The 15,339-nt window shown below is 40.6% G+C and overlaps 1 protein-coding gene across 6 annotated transcripts in view; it reads right to left on the bottom strand.

Moving 5' to 3' along the window:
- Nucleotides 1–2,480: 2,480 nt before the first annotated feature.
- LOC101597588 (ribonuclease 4-like) overlaps nucleotides 2,481–15,339 on the bottom strand; it is an 85,812-nt gene continuing 72,953 nt past the window's right edge. For all 6 annotated transcript variants that reach the window (XM_004673006.2, XM_045156730.1, XM_045156729.1 and 3 more), the window contains one exon: nucleotides 2,481–3,080. In XM_004673006.2, the coding sequence (XP_004673063.1) occupies nucleotides 2,623–3,066 (444 nt within the window). In that variant the 5' untranslated portion in view covers nucleotides 3,067–3,080 and the 3' untranslated portion in view covers nucleotides 2,481–2,622. The remainder of the gene's footprint in view (nucleotides 3,081–15,339) is intronic.

The raw sequence follows: 15,339 nt of genomic DNA, 5'->3' as shown, positions 1-15,339 counted from the left end.
ATATATACAGATATGGATATAATATGAACTACCTTTAAAAAAATAGTTTTAAAAGGTGATATATAGTGACTAAGCATATAAATTTTAGAAGCAGACTCACTGGGCCCAAATTACAGTAGCTCCAACACTCTCTACCTGCTGTGTGGCTGTGGCCTTGGGCAAGTTCCTTAACTTTCCTGTGCTTAGTTTCCTAATATGTCAAAGTATCATAAATGGTGTCTTGTCTACAGCTGACCCAAAATGAGCCCTGAGCATTAACTGTCATCAGTGTGACTAAAATCTTCTCATTTCATTGGAATGCTTGAAAGAGTATAAAATGGAAGATATATGCCCTAAAATTTGTTTAAAATATTAAAAGTTTTAATGAGCATAGTAAATACATTAAATGCTATGTGCAAAGCACTTAAATGGAATTACTGGAGAACCGAACAAACAAAAACAATTAAAACTGCACTGCAGTCATTAGCTCATGTCACTTGAGAGATCTGATATGAATATGATTATTCTCCAACAAATTAAGTAGTTGCCACAAACTTTTTAAAAAAGATTTATTTTTATTTATTTATTAAAGACAGAGAGAGAGAGAGAATGGGTGTGCCAGGGCCTCTAGCCACTGCAAACAAAGATGCATGCACCACTATGTGCATCTGGCTTATGTGGGACCTGAGAATCAAACCTGGATCCTTAGGCTTTGCAGGAATGCACCTTAACCACTAAGCCATCTCTCCAGCCCCAGTTGCCACAAACTTTATAGTTTGACATCCATGTCTTCACTGTTTATCCATTGCCCCAGCATACTTTGTTCTCTCATCAGGGTGATCCATGTGGTGCAGATTGAGCTAATCTCCCCTCACTGAAAGGGAAACTTTTTTCTTTTGCTCTCAAACTATAATTTTGTTATTTTCTTATAATAACAGAAATAAATCTACTTACTTTCTGAGATACTCTGCTTTAGTTAGATAAGGAATTGTCACATAGAATTTCATGTCCTATCTGTCATTCAAGTTAGTTCAGTTTTTCTCAATCATACTTCCCTTCGGTAGCAGTCATCATGTTTATATATCCACATGCCATCTCTCCCTCCTAATTGTTGTTTTGTTGTTGCTGCTCTTTAGACATGGGGACTTTGGCCCATTGTGACCTAGAACTCTCAGTGTAGCCCAGGCTGGTCAAACTCGTGGCCGTCCCTCTACCTCAGCTTCCTGAATGGTAGGTTTTTTTTTTTCTTTTTGGTTCTTTTTTTTTTTTTTTTTTTTTTTTTTGAGACAGGTTCTCATGTATCCTAGACTGGCATCAGCTCATGATATAACTGAGGATAACTTTGAGCTTCTGATCCTCTACCTTCTACATGCTTAGATTGCAGGCCTGGGTCATCATGCCTAGTTGTATGTGGTACTAGAATAAAGCTTGCTAAATAAATACTCCATCCATCAAGCTACATCCCAAGCCCACTGTCCATGTCTTTCTAAATGTTCAAAGGGAGCAGGGATGGGTGATACCAGAGTTGTAGGTCAAAGGCTTGACTCTCGTGAACCCAACAAATCCACTCTGGGCACTCAAAACCAAAATCCAGCAGGAAAAATAATGGTGAAGAGCAGGAACATTAATCAGTCTGGCTATACTGGGAGGACAAGGGACTGACATCTTCACCTTGTAAGAGCTGTAAGGTTGTCTGGGGAAGGGAGGATGGAAGGATGCGAATGTAAGCAGTCCTGGTCACACTGTGGGTTTGTCAGTCATAATCTCAGTGTGGTCAGGTGAGGCCTCGTTGTGATAAGGAAGTTATTGTCCCCTGGGGGAGTTTCAATTCTTGTCACAAGGTGTTTGTCCATCAGTCTTGTTCTGAGTACCCAAGGTGACTGCCACAAAGGACTCAGAAAGGCAGAATCACAATCAAAGCAGAGATGTCAAGCTGTTTACCTGATTGCAGCTCCCCATTGGGCATGTGGAGGCCCAATGAAGAGCTGGTTCTTTTTAGCTAATGCAGCATTGGTTCTTGTAACAAGTCATTGTGTAAGAGGAATCATTTTCTGTGGAGTAAATAAAACAGATTTTCTGCAATGTAGTAATGAGTCTGATGGGTGTTTGAATTTGATCAAAATTATAGGACACTAAAGGACCTGCATGCTTATAGACTGAAGAAAATCTGCAAGAAAACACAAGAAAGAGAAATCACCCCACGACAAAATCTACTTACAGATAAGTCCTTTGACATTAGTAGAAAAAAAATGAAAACACTTTGTATTGGGGAAAATAAATGAATCTTTATTATTTAATGCATTTTAATATCTTGATTTACTAGAGTGATTCAAACTTTTGGGAAGAAAAAAAAAATTCTTATATCATTTTAAACACTCTAAGTACATGTAATGAATACATCCCAGAGCACAGGATCTGAGAAAGCTCAGCTGACCAGCATTAGGAGAAGCTTACTGAAAGAAAACCAGACTCATTGCAGTTGATGTCTGCATTTCTCTGGGATGATTACAAGACTGGGTTATACTGGGTGTGTGTGGGTATAAGAAATGAGTAGAGGAGACAAAGCCTGAGATCATTCAAATATATCAATCACTCATTGCTATTCTCAGTGAATCACTGGCCATAACCCCAGCAGTACAGCGTTTATTTGTCAAAGTGCACTGGCACCTTCGGGTTACCACTACAGGCAATGACAATTCGCCTAGTGCTGCCCCTTGCCCGATATCTACAGTTGGGTGGGGAACCTCCTGTCTTGTTGCAGTCTGTGACCCTTGCTTGACCCCTATGACAATTCATCCTGCCATTCTTGCATCGGACTTTGGGTGTGTTGCATATATTTTTAATCTTCTGGATGCTTTCATGGATGAAGGTGTTGACATTTTTACATGTAGAAGTAGTCATCCCCCGGCTCCGCATCGTTGAGTCGCAGTAGCTATTAGTGCCACCTCTGTTCGAAGGGTCCACATGTTGTCTCAGGAAACGTTGGTACATGGCATTCTGGCCATAGGAGAGTTGTACCAGCCCTAGCCCCAGCATGGTCAGCAACGAGACCAGAATCAAGGAGTGTATCTTCTGCAGAACCATCATTACCTTGAAAGTGCCTAAAAAGAAGGCAGGGAACAGGAAAAAGGATGGTAAAAATTATGACTGGGACAGAACTGTTGACAATGGCAAGCTGAAATTTAAATTTCCTCAACTCTGTTGTCTCCTCTTTACCCCAATATTTACTATATACCCATTAGTCCATGCTCCCAACTACCCCTTTCTCATGTCTCCAGAAGTGACATGAACTTCTTTGAAACAAAAGCCTTTCTCTTTGCTGGAAAGCAGGGGGTACAGCAAGGCAGAATTGATGGGGTGGTTGCCAGGCCTGAATGGTTAGAGGATAAAATAGGAAAAATACAGATGCTTCAGTTTTTTCAGAAGGTAATCAGTTTGTATGGTCAGTGGGAAAGTATTTGATGTCTGATAAACTAATTTTCAGCAGTTTGGATAAATTCAGATCATAGGAAGTTTTCCAGTTGTAGGCACACTCACCTTTAATCCCAGAACTGGCACTGGAGAGAATCATGGTTGTGGTAAGAGGATCTGTAAGTTTGAAGCCAGCCTGGACTACAGAGTAAGGTCCAGGTCAGCCTGGGCTACAATGAGATACTCCTTAAACAAAAAAAAGTAGGGGGAGGAGTCTGGAAAGATGGATGGCTCAGCAGTTAAAGGCACTTCCTTGCAAAGCCAGATGGCCTGGGTTTGATTCCCCAGAACCCAAGTAAACCCAGATGCACAAAGTGATGCATGCATCTGGAGTTGCTTTATAATGGCAAGAGCATGCCCATACACTCATATTCATTCTCTCTCTCTCTTTCCCCACAAGTAAAAAATATATCTTTAGAAAAGAAGAGGAAAGTTTATGCACTGAGTTTAATATCCTGCATCTAGGAAATGAGGGATATAGGTAAAAGAGAATACATTTCAGTTTAGCCTCTTCTCTCATATGATTTTCCTATTTCTTCAGTAAAATCAAATTTTTCTGAAAATCTTATTTACTTTTCTTGTTAAAAAAAAAAAAAACATGGCTGGAGAGATGGCTTAGCAGTTCAGGCAACTACCTGCAAAGCCAAAGGACCGCGGTTTGACTCCCCAGGACCCGTGTAAGCCAGATGCACAAGGTGGCACATGCATCTGAAGTTCATTTGCAGTGGCTGGAAACCCTAGCATGCCCATTCTCTCTCTCTCTCCCTCTCCCTCCCTTTCTCAAATAAGTAAATAAAAATAAATATTAAAATAAATTAATTAATTTAAAAAACAAACTCCTAGGCATATATGCTAAAGATACTACTCTGTATTAGACATTGTTGGTCAGTCATGTTTTTTGTTACTCTATTCACAATAGTTAGGAATTGGAAACAGGCCAATCAGCTGATGAATGGATAATGAAGACATGGCACATATACACAAAAGAATTTTCTTTTTGAAATAATGAAATTTTCAGGAAAATGGATGGACTTGGAAAAAAGTAATACTAAGCAAGGTTCCACAGGAACAAAAATACAAATGCCTCATGTTCTCTCTCATCTGTGGCTCCTAACATGGAACAGCTTGATTTGCTTTAAAGTTGTAGAAGCATCAGTAGTCCTGGCAAGGAACTGGAATGAGGCTAGAGGAGAGTGAACACAGGGAGGGATGATGGGAGGAGACACTTGACGGGCAAGCGGAGGACAGAACACAGGAGGTGGAAGTACTGGGGGATAAGACCTAAGTGAAATTATATAAAACTAATGACAACATGAATCAGCACCATAAAAACCTTCCTCCTGATTAGCTAATTGAAAGACATAACTCTCAGGCCCAACATAATCCAGCACTCGGGAAGCAGGGGTAGCAGGATTGCTGTGAGTTCAAGGCCACCTGAGATAATATAGTAAATTTAAGGAAAACCTGGGCTAGATCAAGATCCTACCTTGAAAAACAAACAAAAATAAAAAGATATAACTCTTAATAAAGGGGGGGAACAATTGTCCAAACAGAAGTGCCCTGTAGGGGGTACAGAAAACTTAATGTTAAAACCATAGGCTCTGGTCTGGAAAGATGGCTTAGTGGCTAAGGCATTTGCCTATGAAATCAAAAGACCCAGGTTTGATTCCCCAGTACCCACATAAGCTAGATGCACAATGTGGCACATGCATTTGGAGTTTGTTTACAATGGCTGAAGGGCCTGGCATGCCCACTCTCTCTCTCACACACACATACATCTCCCTCTTTCTATCTATCTCTTAAATAAATAAAGCAAAATTTAATTTAATTTAATTTAAAAATCATAGGCTCTGGCTGGTAAGCCCCAGTGCCAGAACTGGATTACCCCACAGGAAGCTAATTATCAGGGAGGCCCAAGAGGTCCCCAAAATGATGCAGGCTATTGTCAAAGCACTTGATTACCCACTAGAGCTAAATGATGCGACCCTACTGCTGAAGACACCACAAGCTATGAGCACAGGGTAATGCGATATGCTGGAACTTAAAAGGAAGCCAGCTCCCTTGTGGCTAGTCCTCATAATGCTGAAAAGTGCTATGGGAGCTTCTGAGGGATAATGATCACCAACAGTGTGAACAAACAGGGGATTCTATAAGCTACAATATCAACCAGCCAAGCAAGATGTTCACATCTATACAATAATAGCACACAGGCTACGGGGTAAACAACTGTTCTCCAGTTAGATATGAGGCCTGCTCACTGGGTGAGAATTCACATGTAGCACCAAGAACCAAGTCAGAACCCTATAGATAGGAAGGTCACCCTGTTTGGGCTAAGAAGAAAGGTATGCCCATTAAAAAGTCTTTGAAAACACATGTCTTGCCTCCTTTGATCCATGCTACTCTCACTAGTAGTTGAATAATTTGTGTTTTTAAAGATGACAGCAAATACCAAGAGAACCAAGACCCATCAATACAACAGCAGCAACAACAAAAATAGCCAACTGCCAAGCACAAGACAAGCCATTTCTGTCACATTTCCCATGGCCTGAGAGATACTACAGAGAAACTGGTGATTCATACTCAAGTGCTTCGCTCACTGGTAACCTTCTCCAGGATGATGGTGGCATTCATAAGGAGACTCAGTACTCATCAAACAAATTCAGAGAATGCAAAACACTTAACACTAAAGGAGATTTAGAACATGCCTGCCAAGGCTCAGGGAAGATTGGACAGTAGGGGACAGAGAGATTGTAAGACACACAGGGTAGGAAGATGTAGCCCAAGACATTGTCTTCCCCCCACCACCACTGAATATGACTGATGCATTCATGACCCCACAATGAAAGGCAACAAGCCCACTAAGGAGGGCACTCAGTAGAATGGGAATGGTAGAGAGGGGATGTAAGAGTATAATCTGATGGGAATATAACCAATAAGCAATATGTTCATACCATAAAGTTTCTAATAATAGAAATAACCATTCAAAATGCAAAACAGTAAATTAAACATTGCTTTCCTGCAGTAATGACTTTCAGGAGCAAATATCCAGATGCAGCCATCTGGTGGTCAGGCATGAGATTGACATGAACTTTGTCTCCACTTGAGTCTTGCAGGTTGATTGACTAAAACAAAAATGTACCAAACCAGCAAGGGCAATTTTTTTGAAAGTCAAACTGACCCATCCCCTCATGTGCTGACCCTGCTGAACTCCTGCTTTAATATAATACCCTCTGTTTCTTTTCAGAGACAGAGCTTCCTGACGCAGATCCCACTGGGGACTGAAATGGACTATGTAGCTCCCGTTCTCCATTCAACATAAAACCTGTCCCTTGATTAGTGGTAGTGACTAGTATCAAGCATAAGTATTGATTTCCCCTCTAGTCACTACTACAGTTTTCCTTTTCACAGACCTAAAGCTCCATGTCCTGCTCCTGTGCCTGCAGCTACAGATACACGATGCTGTCTGTGTTAGGTAGACAGGAAGGGAAGTGGTTCTGAGAGGAATGGGACAGAGAGGCCCATGCTTGATGTCCTTCTTTCTCTGAGACCAACAGACACAGCTTCTGAAGGTGAACTTAGTACTTAGGCTTTCACTCAGCAGAACAGTGTGCCATGGGGTTTCCCTCATTGTGCATGGTTTTAATTAACTTATTCTTATTCTTTGTAACCAAGTTAGTAAATGATCAATGTAATGCATTGTTCAAGTCTGACTTTCCTCACCACAAGAAACAATGTGGAGGGACTGTCTCACCTCAGGGACGTACTACTCAGTGAAGAGCCTGAGAAAAATATTCAAATATTCTACAAAGAATTGAGGTGTTTCTGTTTCATCACATCTGCTCACTGAGAAGCTAAGCAATGAAAATGGGGAGAGAATATGCTAAGAGCCAATAAGAAGAAAAAATTCTTCCTGGTTTTAGAGACACTTGTATTCATTAAACACATGCTTTAAAACATGTTCCAGGAAGCTCACTTTCTGGATCCCTGGCAAGGAATGAGAGGTCCTCAGTGTTCTAGATGTGAAGCGGAAACATAAAGAAAGACAGACCAGTGCTGCTGGTTATGGATGAAAAAAGAAATCATCAGTGGGGACAGGTAAGTTATTGTCATAGGAAGTAACAGCGTATCTGAAACCTGCCACAGTATGGCACAATATTCTAGGGGCGTGGCCCTCCTATGTTTGCAAGTGGTGACTAGAAAGGCGGCTGCTTGTTCTGAAGTTTGTCTGTGAGGATTTCCATCCCTGCTTGTACAGATGGCCTTCGTGCTGCCCTTGTTGCCATAAATAAAGGCATTGTGTCTTTTCAGGGTGAAGTCAGGCCTTGATTCTCTATCGTGCTTTCACAGTGTGTGTTATTCCAGTCCTTTGCTTGCATCAGAAAGTGTTTGTACCTGAAGTCAGACAAAACCAGGGTTGGTGGGGTCCCAAAATCAAGGTTGACAGCATCATACCATCATCTCTTCTACTAGAGGCCAAGGGGAAAAGGAGACTGGTGGAGGAAAAGTGCACATTCAATATTAGGCTAAAAGGACATGGGATTTGCCTCCGATAGGGCATCATTCATCATTTATCTTTAGTCATCTAATTTTATTTTTGTTTTGGCCTTTTTCAATAACCTCACATCTCTGACTATGGTCATTCCTTTGGAAAAAATCTATTAATAGTTTTCAAACACATCTTCTAGATCCAGCCATTTTCTGTTATCATTTATAATCACTAAATATTTGCCTATCAATTATAGTATGCAAATATACATTCACCCTATTTAATTCATTTACTAATTAACTTAACAACAAACATTACATAAGCCCTATTGGGTTCAGGAACTGGGCTAGATCCTAAAACAAAGACCATTAAGATATGCCAAGGCCAGGTATTGTGTGCCTGTCTCAGCTACTTGTAAGGCTGAAACAGGAGGATTGTTTGAACTCAGAAGTTCCATCCATATGATTCTGGGCAACATAGAAACACTGTCTCAAGGAAAAAATAAATAGACAAAAAATGGGAAAAGGATGGGAATTCCAATTTTCCGAGATGAGATAGTAATATAGGATAGGGCTATGAAGAATGACTTCAGGGAACCCTGAACACAGGGAGAGGTCAATCACAGGATTATTTTAGATGAGACTAATCAAGGCAGGTGGTGCATGTCTTTAATTCCAGTACTCAGGAGGCAGAGGTAAGAGGATCACCATGAGTTCGAGGCCACCCTGAGGACTACATAGATGGGATTCTAGGCACCCAGGTTAATTGTCATGTACCTGAGAGGAAAGCAGTTCAAAGTAGTGCAACCATGAGATGAAGGGAGGCATGTCTACTTTCCCATGTTGAATTCCTGCCAAGCGCAGATTTACTATACAGTGCATAGAAAGAAGAGGGAAGAAGACATGCTTTTCTTGCAATGGGCCTAGAGCAGAAAAAGTAACTTGAGCTTATTTTTAGGAGTACCTCAACTTGTGAATAGCTTGGAAGATTCTAGAGAATATGCTAGTTTTTCTTGACTATGTACCTAATCTGTTACAAAACAGTCAAATGATGTTATGATGTGGGAAAAAGAACAAATACTAAGAACTTTTTCTTCTTTTCGCCTACCCTCCTTTCTTCTGTGCCTTCTCTTTCTCCCTTCTGTTCCCTTCTCTCTTCTCTATTACTCTTTCTTTCCTTATCTCTCCATCACCATCTTGTTGTTCCATCCCCTTGATTTTTTAAATCTTATTTGTTTATTTATTTGAGAGAGAAAAACTAAGAGGGAAAAAGAATGGACATGACAGGGCCTCTAGCCACTGCAAATGAATTCCAGACATATGCACCACTACCATCTTGTGCATCTGGCTTTATGATGGTCCTGAGGAATCAAACCTGGGTTCATTGGCTTTTCTGGAAAGTGCCTTAGCTGCTTAGCCATCTCTCCAGCCCATTTTTAAGAGAAAATATTTAATTTATACATTCTTCTTCTGAGACAGGGTCTCTATGTAGCTTAGGTTGACTTTTTACACACTACTTCTATCATGCTACCTAGGCTGGCATAACTGGAGGTCCTTTTCACTCACCTAAGTAACACTATTAAATGTGTGTGCCACAAATCCAGATGCGTTAATGGTTTGTATATTGTTTTTTTATTTCTAGCCCAGGTTGACCTGGGATTTGCCCTGTAGCCATGGGTGGACTTAAGCTCACAGCAATCAGTCTATCTCAGCTTCCTAAATGCAGGTATTAAAAGCAAAAGCTGCCAGGTGTGGTGGCACACCTTTAGTCCCAGCACTCAGAAGGCAGAGGTAGGAGGATTGCCATGAGTTTGAGGCCACACTGAGACTCCATAGTGAATTCCAGATCAGCCTGGGCTAGAGTGAGACCCTACCTTGAAGAACAAAATCAAATAGACAAAAAAAAAAATCAAAAGCCTCCATACCTGGCTTATCATTATTTAAGATCTCTCTGAAACGAAAAAGAAAGGAAGTATTCCTACCATCATTTCTCTAGAGCTGTCAGCCTCAAATTGCACCCCCCCACACACACCCTCCAGTGGGACTTGATAAAAACCATACACCTATAGAATAAACATGGTACTTCTCACAGGAACATGATCTTATTAGGAAATTTAAGGTTTTACTTCTTAGAAAATTTAAAAAGCATTTGGTGTTTGCAGCAATTGTTTCTGATTATATCCTAGGTTATTTGGAGAAAAGTTTCAAGAACATTCTAAGCCTTAAAAAACTACAATAGATCTGTACAGCATTATATATCAGATACCTATGAATACCACTATATCCAACAATAAAAACTGGGGTGGGGGTATTTCTTCATGTAGGGTCTCACTGTATCCCAGGCTGACCTGGAATTCACTATGTAGTCTCAGGGAGCTTCAAACTCACAGAGATCCTCCTACCTCTGCCTCCAAAGTGCTGAGATTAAAGGTATATGCCCCATACCTGGCTTTCTAAAAAAAAAAAAAAATGTTCATTTATGTATTTGCAAGTACAGGGAGAGAGATAGAAAGAAGAGAAACAGACAGAGAGAGAATGGGCACTCCAGGACTTGTAACCACTGCAAATGAACTCCAGATGCATGTGACCCTTGTGCATCGGGCTTACGTGAGCCCTCAGGAATCAAACCTGGGTCCCTTGGCTGTGCAGGCAAATGCTTTAACTGCTTTCATCTCTCCAGTCTCTCTCTCCCTCTCTCTCTTTCTCTTTCTGTCTCTCTACAGGATCTTGCTCTGTAGCCAGGATGGACTCAAAGTCTCCAGCTTCAGCCTCCTGAGCACTAGAATCACAGACCTACTTCACTGTGCTTGACTTGACACACTTTCAGAATTTCTAGTTTTTAAATTCATTTTCTATAAATAATTCATTTATGACTGGCATGATGGTTCGAATGTAAATAGCCACATAACCTCAGGTATTTTTGATTAAGCCTCCTATTTAGTCTCCAGCAGCTGGAGCTCTGCTGGAGGAGATGTGTCACTGGGGGCAGATCTTGAGTCTAGCTCTATGATGTGTTCAGAGTCAGATCTCACTTGCTGGTGGTGGCTGTTGTCTCTGTGCTCTGCTGAGGATGTATGAAGAAGAAAGTCAGTTTCTACAGCCATGACAAAGCTTCCCCTGGAGTCTGTGAGCCTGACATAAATGCTTTCTTCTCATAAGTTGCTTCTTGTCCAATGTTTTGTACCAGCAACATGAGGGTAACTGCAATCATTGGTTTGTGATTTGTTTCTTGATAGTCACCATTCCTATTGACATATTATTATAATGGAAGAAAAAACTCACTGTCAATCTAAAATTATATTGAAAGTCACATAATTTTGATGAATCCTAAACTTAGTGGTACATTTCCATAGACATTCTTTAACTATTAATCTTATTTTGTGCTTCTCTTATGTATGATCAATGAGCATTTTCACCACAACTTTGTGTGCCCTTAAGAATGTCATGGGTACTAACACTCACCCTATAGTCCATAGCCAAGTAGAGTGACTGTGAGTCCAGAGTGTCAAGGGAATTCAAAGTTCTACTGGGTACATAGGAAGACATGGGACTGAGTGGACAAAATGAGCTCTTTCTAATCAGCACTTGACATTGATAATCCTGTCCATTCATGATAACCATACACAAATTTGACATACTGTGAAAGAATATGAAAAAGAGGAACCAGGGAGGAAAGAGAGGAGGAGTTACCAGACAAACCAGTAGAGGGAAAGAGTATTGTGGTAGAAAGGGGTGGTCCAGGGAAAAGGAGGGAGGAGAACGACACAAAACAAAAGACTATAGCAGTTAGCATAATAGAAACCTTCCTCATGGAAATCAGTGTATGGGATAGAACCCCCAATTAAGGGCAGTAGACATACCAGACTGTAATGCCCAGTAGAAGGTGGAGGAAGCCTAATCCTTAAACCATGGGCTTTGGCTTGTGAATCCCAGGACCAGATCTGGGATCACCCTCACAGCAAGCAGTTGGCCATAGTGATCTGTGTGATTCCCCCTAAAAATATTGCAGGCCTATCCCAAGCACTTGGTTACCAGACAGAGCTAAAAAGTAAGAAAAACCCTATTACTGAAGACACCATAAACTGCCATCTCACAACACCAAGAGACAACATGAGAACTGAGAGAAAAGCCAGTGCTTGTCTGGCAAACACTAATGTGCTGGAAAGTGCTAAAGGAGCTACTGAGAGGTAGTGGTCACCAATAGCATGAATAAGCAGGAGACACTGCAAGCCATGAAATGCACTAGCCTAACAAGAACTCCACACTTGTAAATAGTGGCACATACCCTTTGTGGGTAGCCAGTGGGAGAGAACTCATAACTCGTACTGAGAACCAAGCCAACACCCCATAGTCAGGAAAATCACAGTTCCCAGAGAGTTCACAATACCCCAGTGTTCCCTATACTTGTGGAGTATGTACCCTCATCAAAATGTCTCTCAAGCTCTTAAGCATACCCCTTTAATCAAAGATGTTTTCACCCACACTTGTTTGGAGATGGCAGAGAATACTGGGGAGATTGAAGATCCATCAACACAAGAAAAAACAGCCTAATGCTCACACCAAGATATGTCACCTCCATTACATCTCTCAGAGTCCAGAAGAAATTGTGGAGGAAGTAGTGGCATGACTATTGCTCCCAGTGCTAGACTAACATCCACATGCAGGAAAATATTGACAAACGCTGTAGTGAACTGAAACATATCAACAGAAATACAGAGCTACAGAAAAGTCAACACTAACTGATAACACACCTGCCAAGGCTCAGTGACTGTTGTGGAAGAGGGGATGATGGGAAGACTGTAAGAGCCACAGGGTGGGTAAAAACACCCTGAGGTGTCACTCTCTCCAGACACAGAAGCCCTAATTCCTCCACAGTGAACACCAATAACCCTACTGTTTCTTAAATAAAATTAGGATGTGGAGTAAGAAGTGGTATGCAGAACAGTCACTCTGCAGCAGCAGTGGACAGGAGTGGTACCAATATCTTCCTTTGAGTAGAAAGGAAGTTGGTTCTTGTTAGGAGGTGACAGGCTCTGAGGAAGTTACTGCTTAGACTATATAAACTTAGATTTAAAGACCAAAGATATCATTACATGCAAATACCAATGGTGAATGCCATGAAGTTGAGGATCTGAACATAAGGAGATCACAAAATATTTACTGATGTCAAGGTTTATAGCCTAGATTTACAAACTATAGACATGATCCCTGAAAGTATGATCTTAATATCTTTGTGTTACAAGCAACCATTACTCACCTGATCTTGGGAAAACAAAAGACTGTTAACCTGCTGGAGTTTTCTGCTGGAGAATCATCTATGGCAGATCAGGGCTTGTGTGATTCATCTTAAACCACAGTGCTCGCTTCATACTAGACTCTCCATATGGTTCTAATGATGAATTCCCTTTCCTCTCAGGCCAAAGGTTTTTTTTTAATTCATAAAACAAGATAGCTGCTAGCTTTAAAACTCTGTAAACCTTTGTTTCTAGTAAAGCACACCACAGCCATTACCAGTTTCAACCGCAGAACTCCAGTGACATTGCAATTACAGAGGTAAAGTTGCATAAGTTCGGTTAACAGTACAAAGGACATTGACAAATGGAAGACATAGATGACAGGGTGGTCTGTGGTCCAATCTCACTGAAATTCGAGATGTGTAAACTAACTTCACAAATCATTAGACTAACACTACACAAAGAGATTATCTCCTAAAAACCCACTGTCCTTCGGACTTGTAAAACCCCCAGGCCTCAGTCTAATCAAGTGAAGGGGTAACTCTTTTATATTTGCTCAGGCTTATTATAATCTTGCCTAAAATATTCAGAAACCACGTCCCAGCTGGCACACCATGATCCCCAGTATCTAGTACCTGCTCTCTCACTTAGAACTTCTTCACTCATATATTTAGCTCTAAACTTCCCCAAAGGCAGGTGAAGTGGAACTGTGAGAGATGAAGTGAGACCAGATGATTTGTGGCAGATGTGGATCTGCCTAGATCCAGTGTACTAAACCTTACTAATTTACCCCAACATATAATGGTCAATCAGTAGGATACTCCTATTTTTGGATCATTTTATGCTCCCTTTAAAAAATACTTTCATTTATCTATTTGAGAGGGGAGCACAGAGGCGAACAAAGAGAGAGTAGGTGTGAGCACAACAGGACCTCCTGACACCATGAAGGAATTCCAGACATATATGCTATTTTGTGTATCTGGCTTTGCCTACTAGGGAGTTGAACCCAGACCATTAAACTTTGCAAGCAAAGTCTTTAATCACTGAACCATCACTCCAGCTCTTATTCTCTTTAAAACTAATCCCTTAGCCTTGGCAAAAAAATGAATATTTTCTTCACCCAAGTGGCAGTGTTTTGTATCTGAGATGCATTAAACTTCATAGACCAGGAAGTGAGCTTTAAAGTTTGTATAACTATGGGAAATAGTGTTTTCATGAAGTCTCACCACTGTATATTGTCTAGAGCAACATAGTTTCCAAAGAGATATCATAACTCCAATGCTATGCTTCCTTCATCTCCTTCACTTCTTCCTTCCCTCAACTGTCACTGGACCTTCTTTAGATCTTGGATTTGTGCCACTTTGTTTTAAAGACAACCCAATTTATTCTTTAAAAAAAAAAAAGCTGTTAGTGAATTTAGGAGACAGTGCTAAAAGCATACTTATTTTTTTTCCACATCAAACCACATGTGTTTATAAAACCAGTTCATTAGTACTTTTAGCAAATGGCCTCCTAGACCTTTGTAGATTTGATCACAACTCTACCTCCAGCTTCTTCCTCCTGATCCCATTAATTGATCTTTATTATGCATGTACAGGCTATCCCAAAAGAGACCAGTTCTCATTTTAAATATTAGTGTCTGATTTTCCTTTTAGTGCATGAGATTTGACCAGGGGACTTAAATGGTAGTAAGGTGTTTCACTGAAATAGATGAGTGGTCAGAAGTCATATAGATAAGAATAAATATAAGAGTAGATTACCCAGGAGGAGGAATCTTACCAATATCCTTCAACAAGAGATGGTCTAGCTATTTCTCCATGTCATAGATTTCAGCTATGAGAACCTGGAGGCTCTGTATGGCTATTGTTATACATATATAATGCTCATATGAAGACAAGAAGAATCATTCACCTTCACCTGGGTATGACTAGGTCAAATATTAACCCATCTGTATATATTACAAATGTGTTAGGGAGATAAAATTTGGTAAGAACTACCTTTTGTCCCTAAGCTAACCCTTCCTGATGTTAAGGAGATAAAATTTGGTAAGAATTACCTTTTGTCCCTAAGATAACTCTTCCTGATGTCCATGATTCTTACCCTTGTTCATAATAGGGCTGAGATTTCAGGGTTCTCACACAATAGATGGGATTCAGAAAATGTTATCTCT

This window comes from Jaculus jaculus, chromosome 8 (genome assembly GCF_020740685.1).
Source record: "Jaculus jaculus isolate mJacJac1 chromosome 8, mJacJac1.mat.Y.cur, whole genome shotgun sequence".
NCBI lineage: Eukaryota > Metazoa > Chordata > Mammalia > Rodentia > Dipodidae > Jaculus > Jaculus jaculus.
The sequence above is the reverse complement of the archived record's forward strand: the minus strand, read 5'-3'. Positions and strand labels throughout refer to the sequence as shown.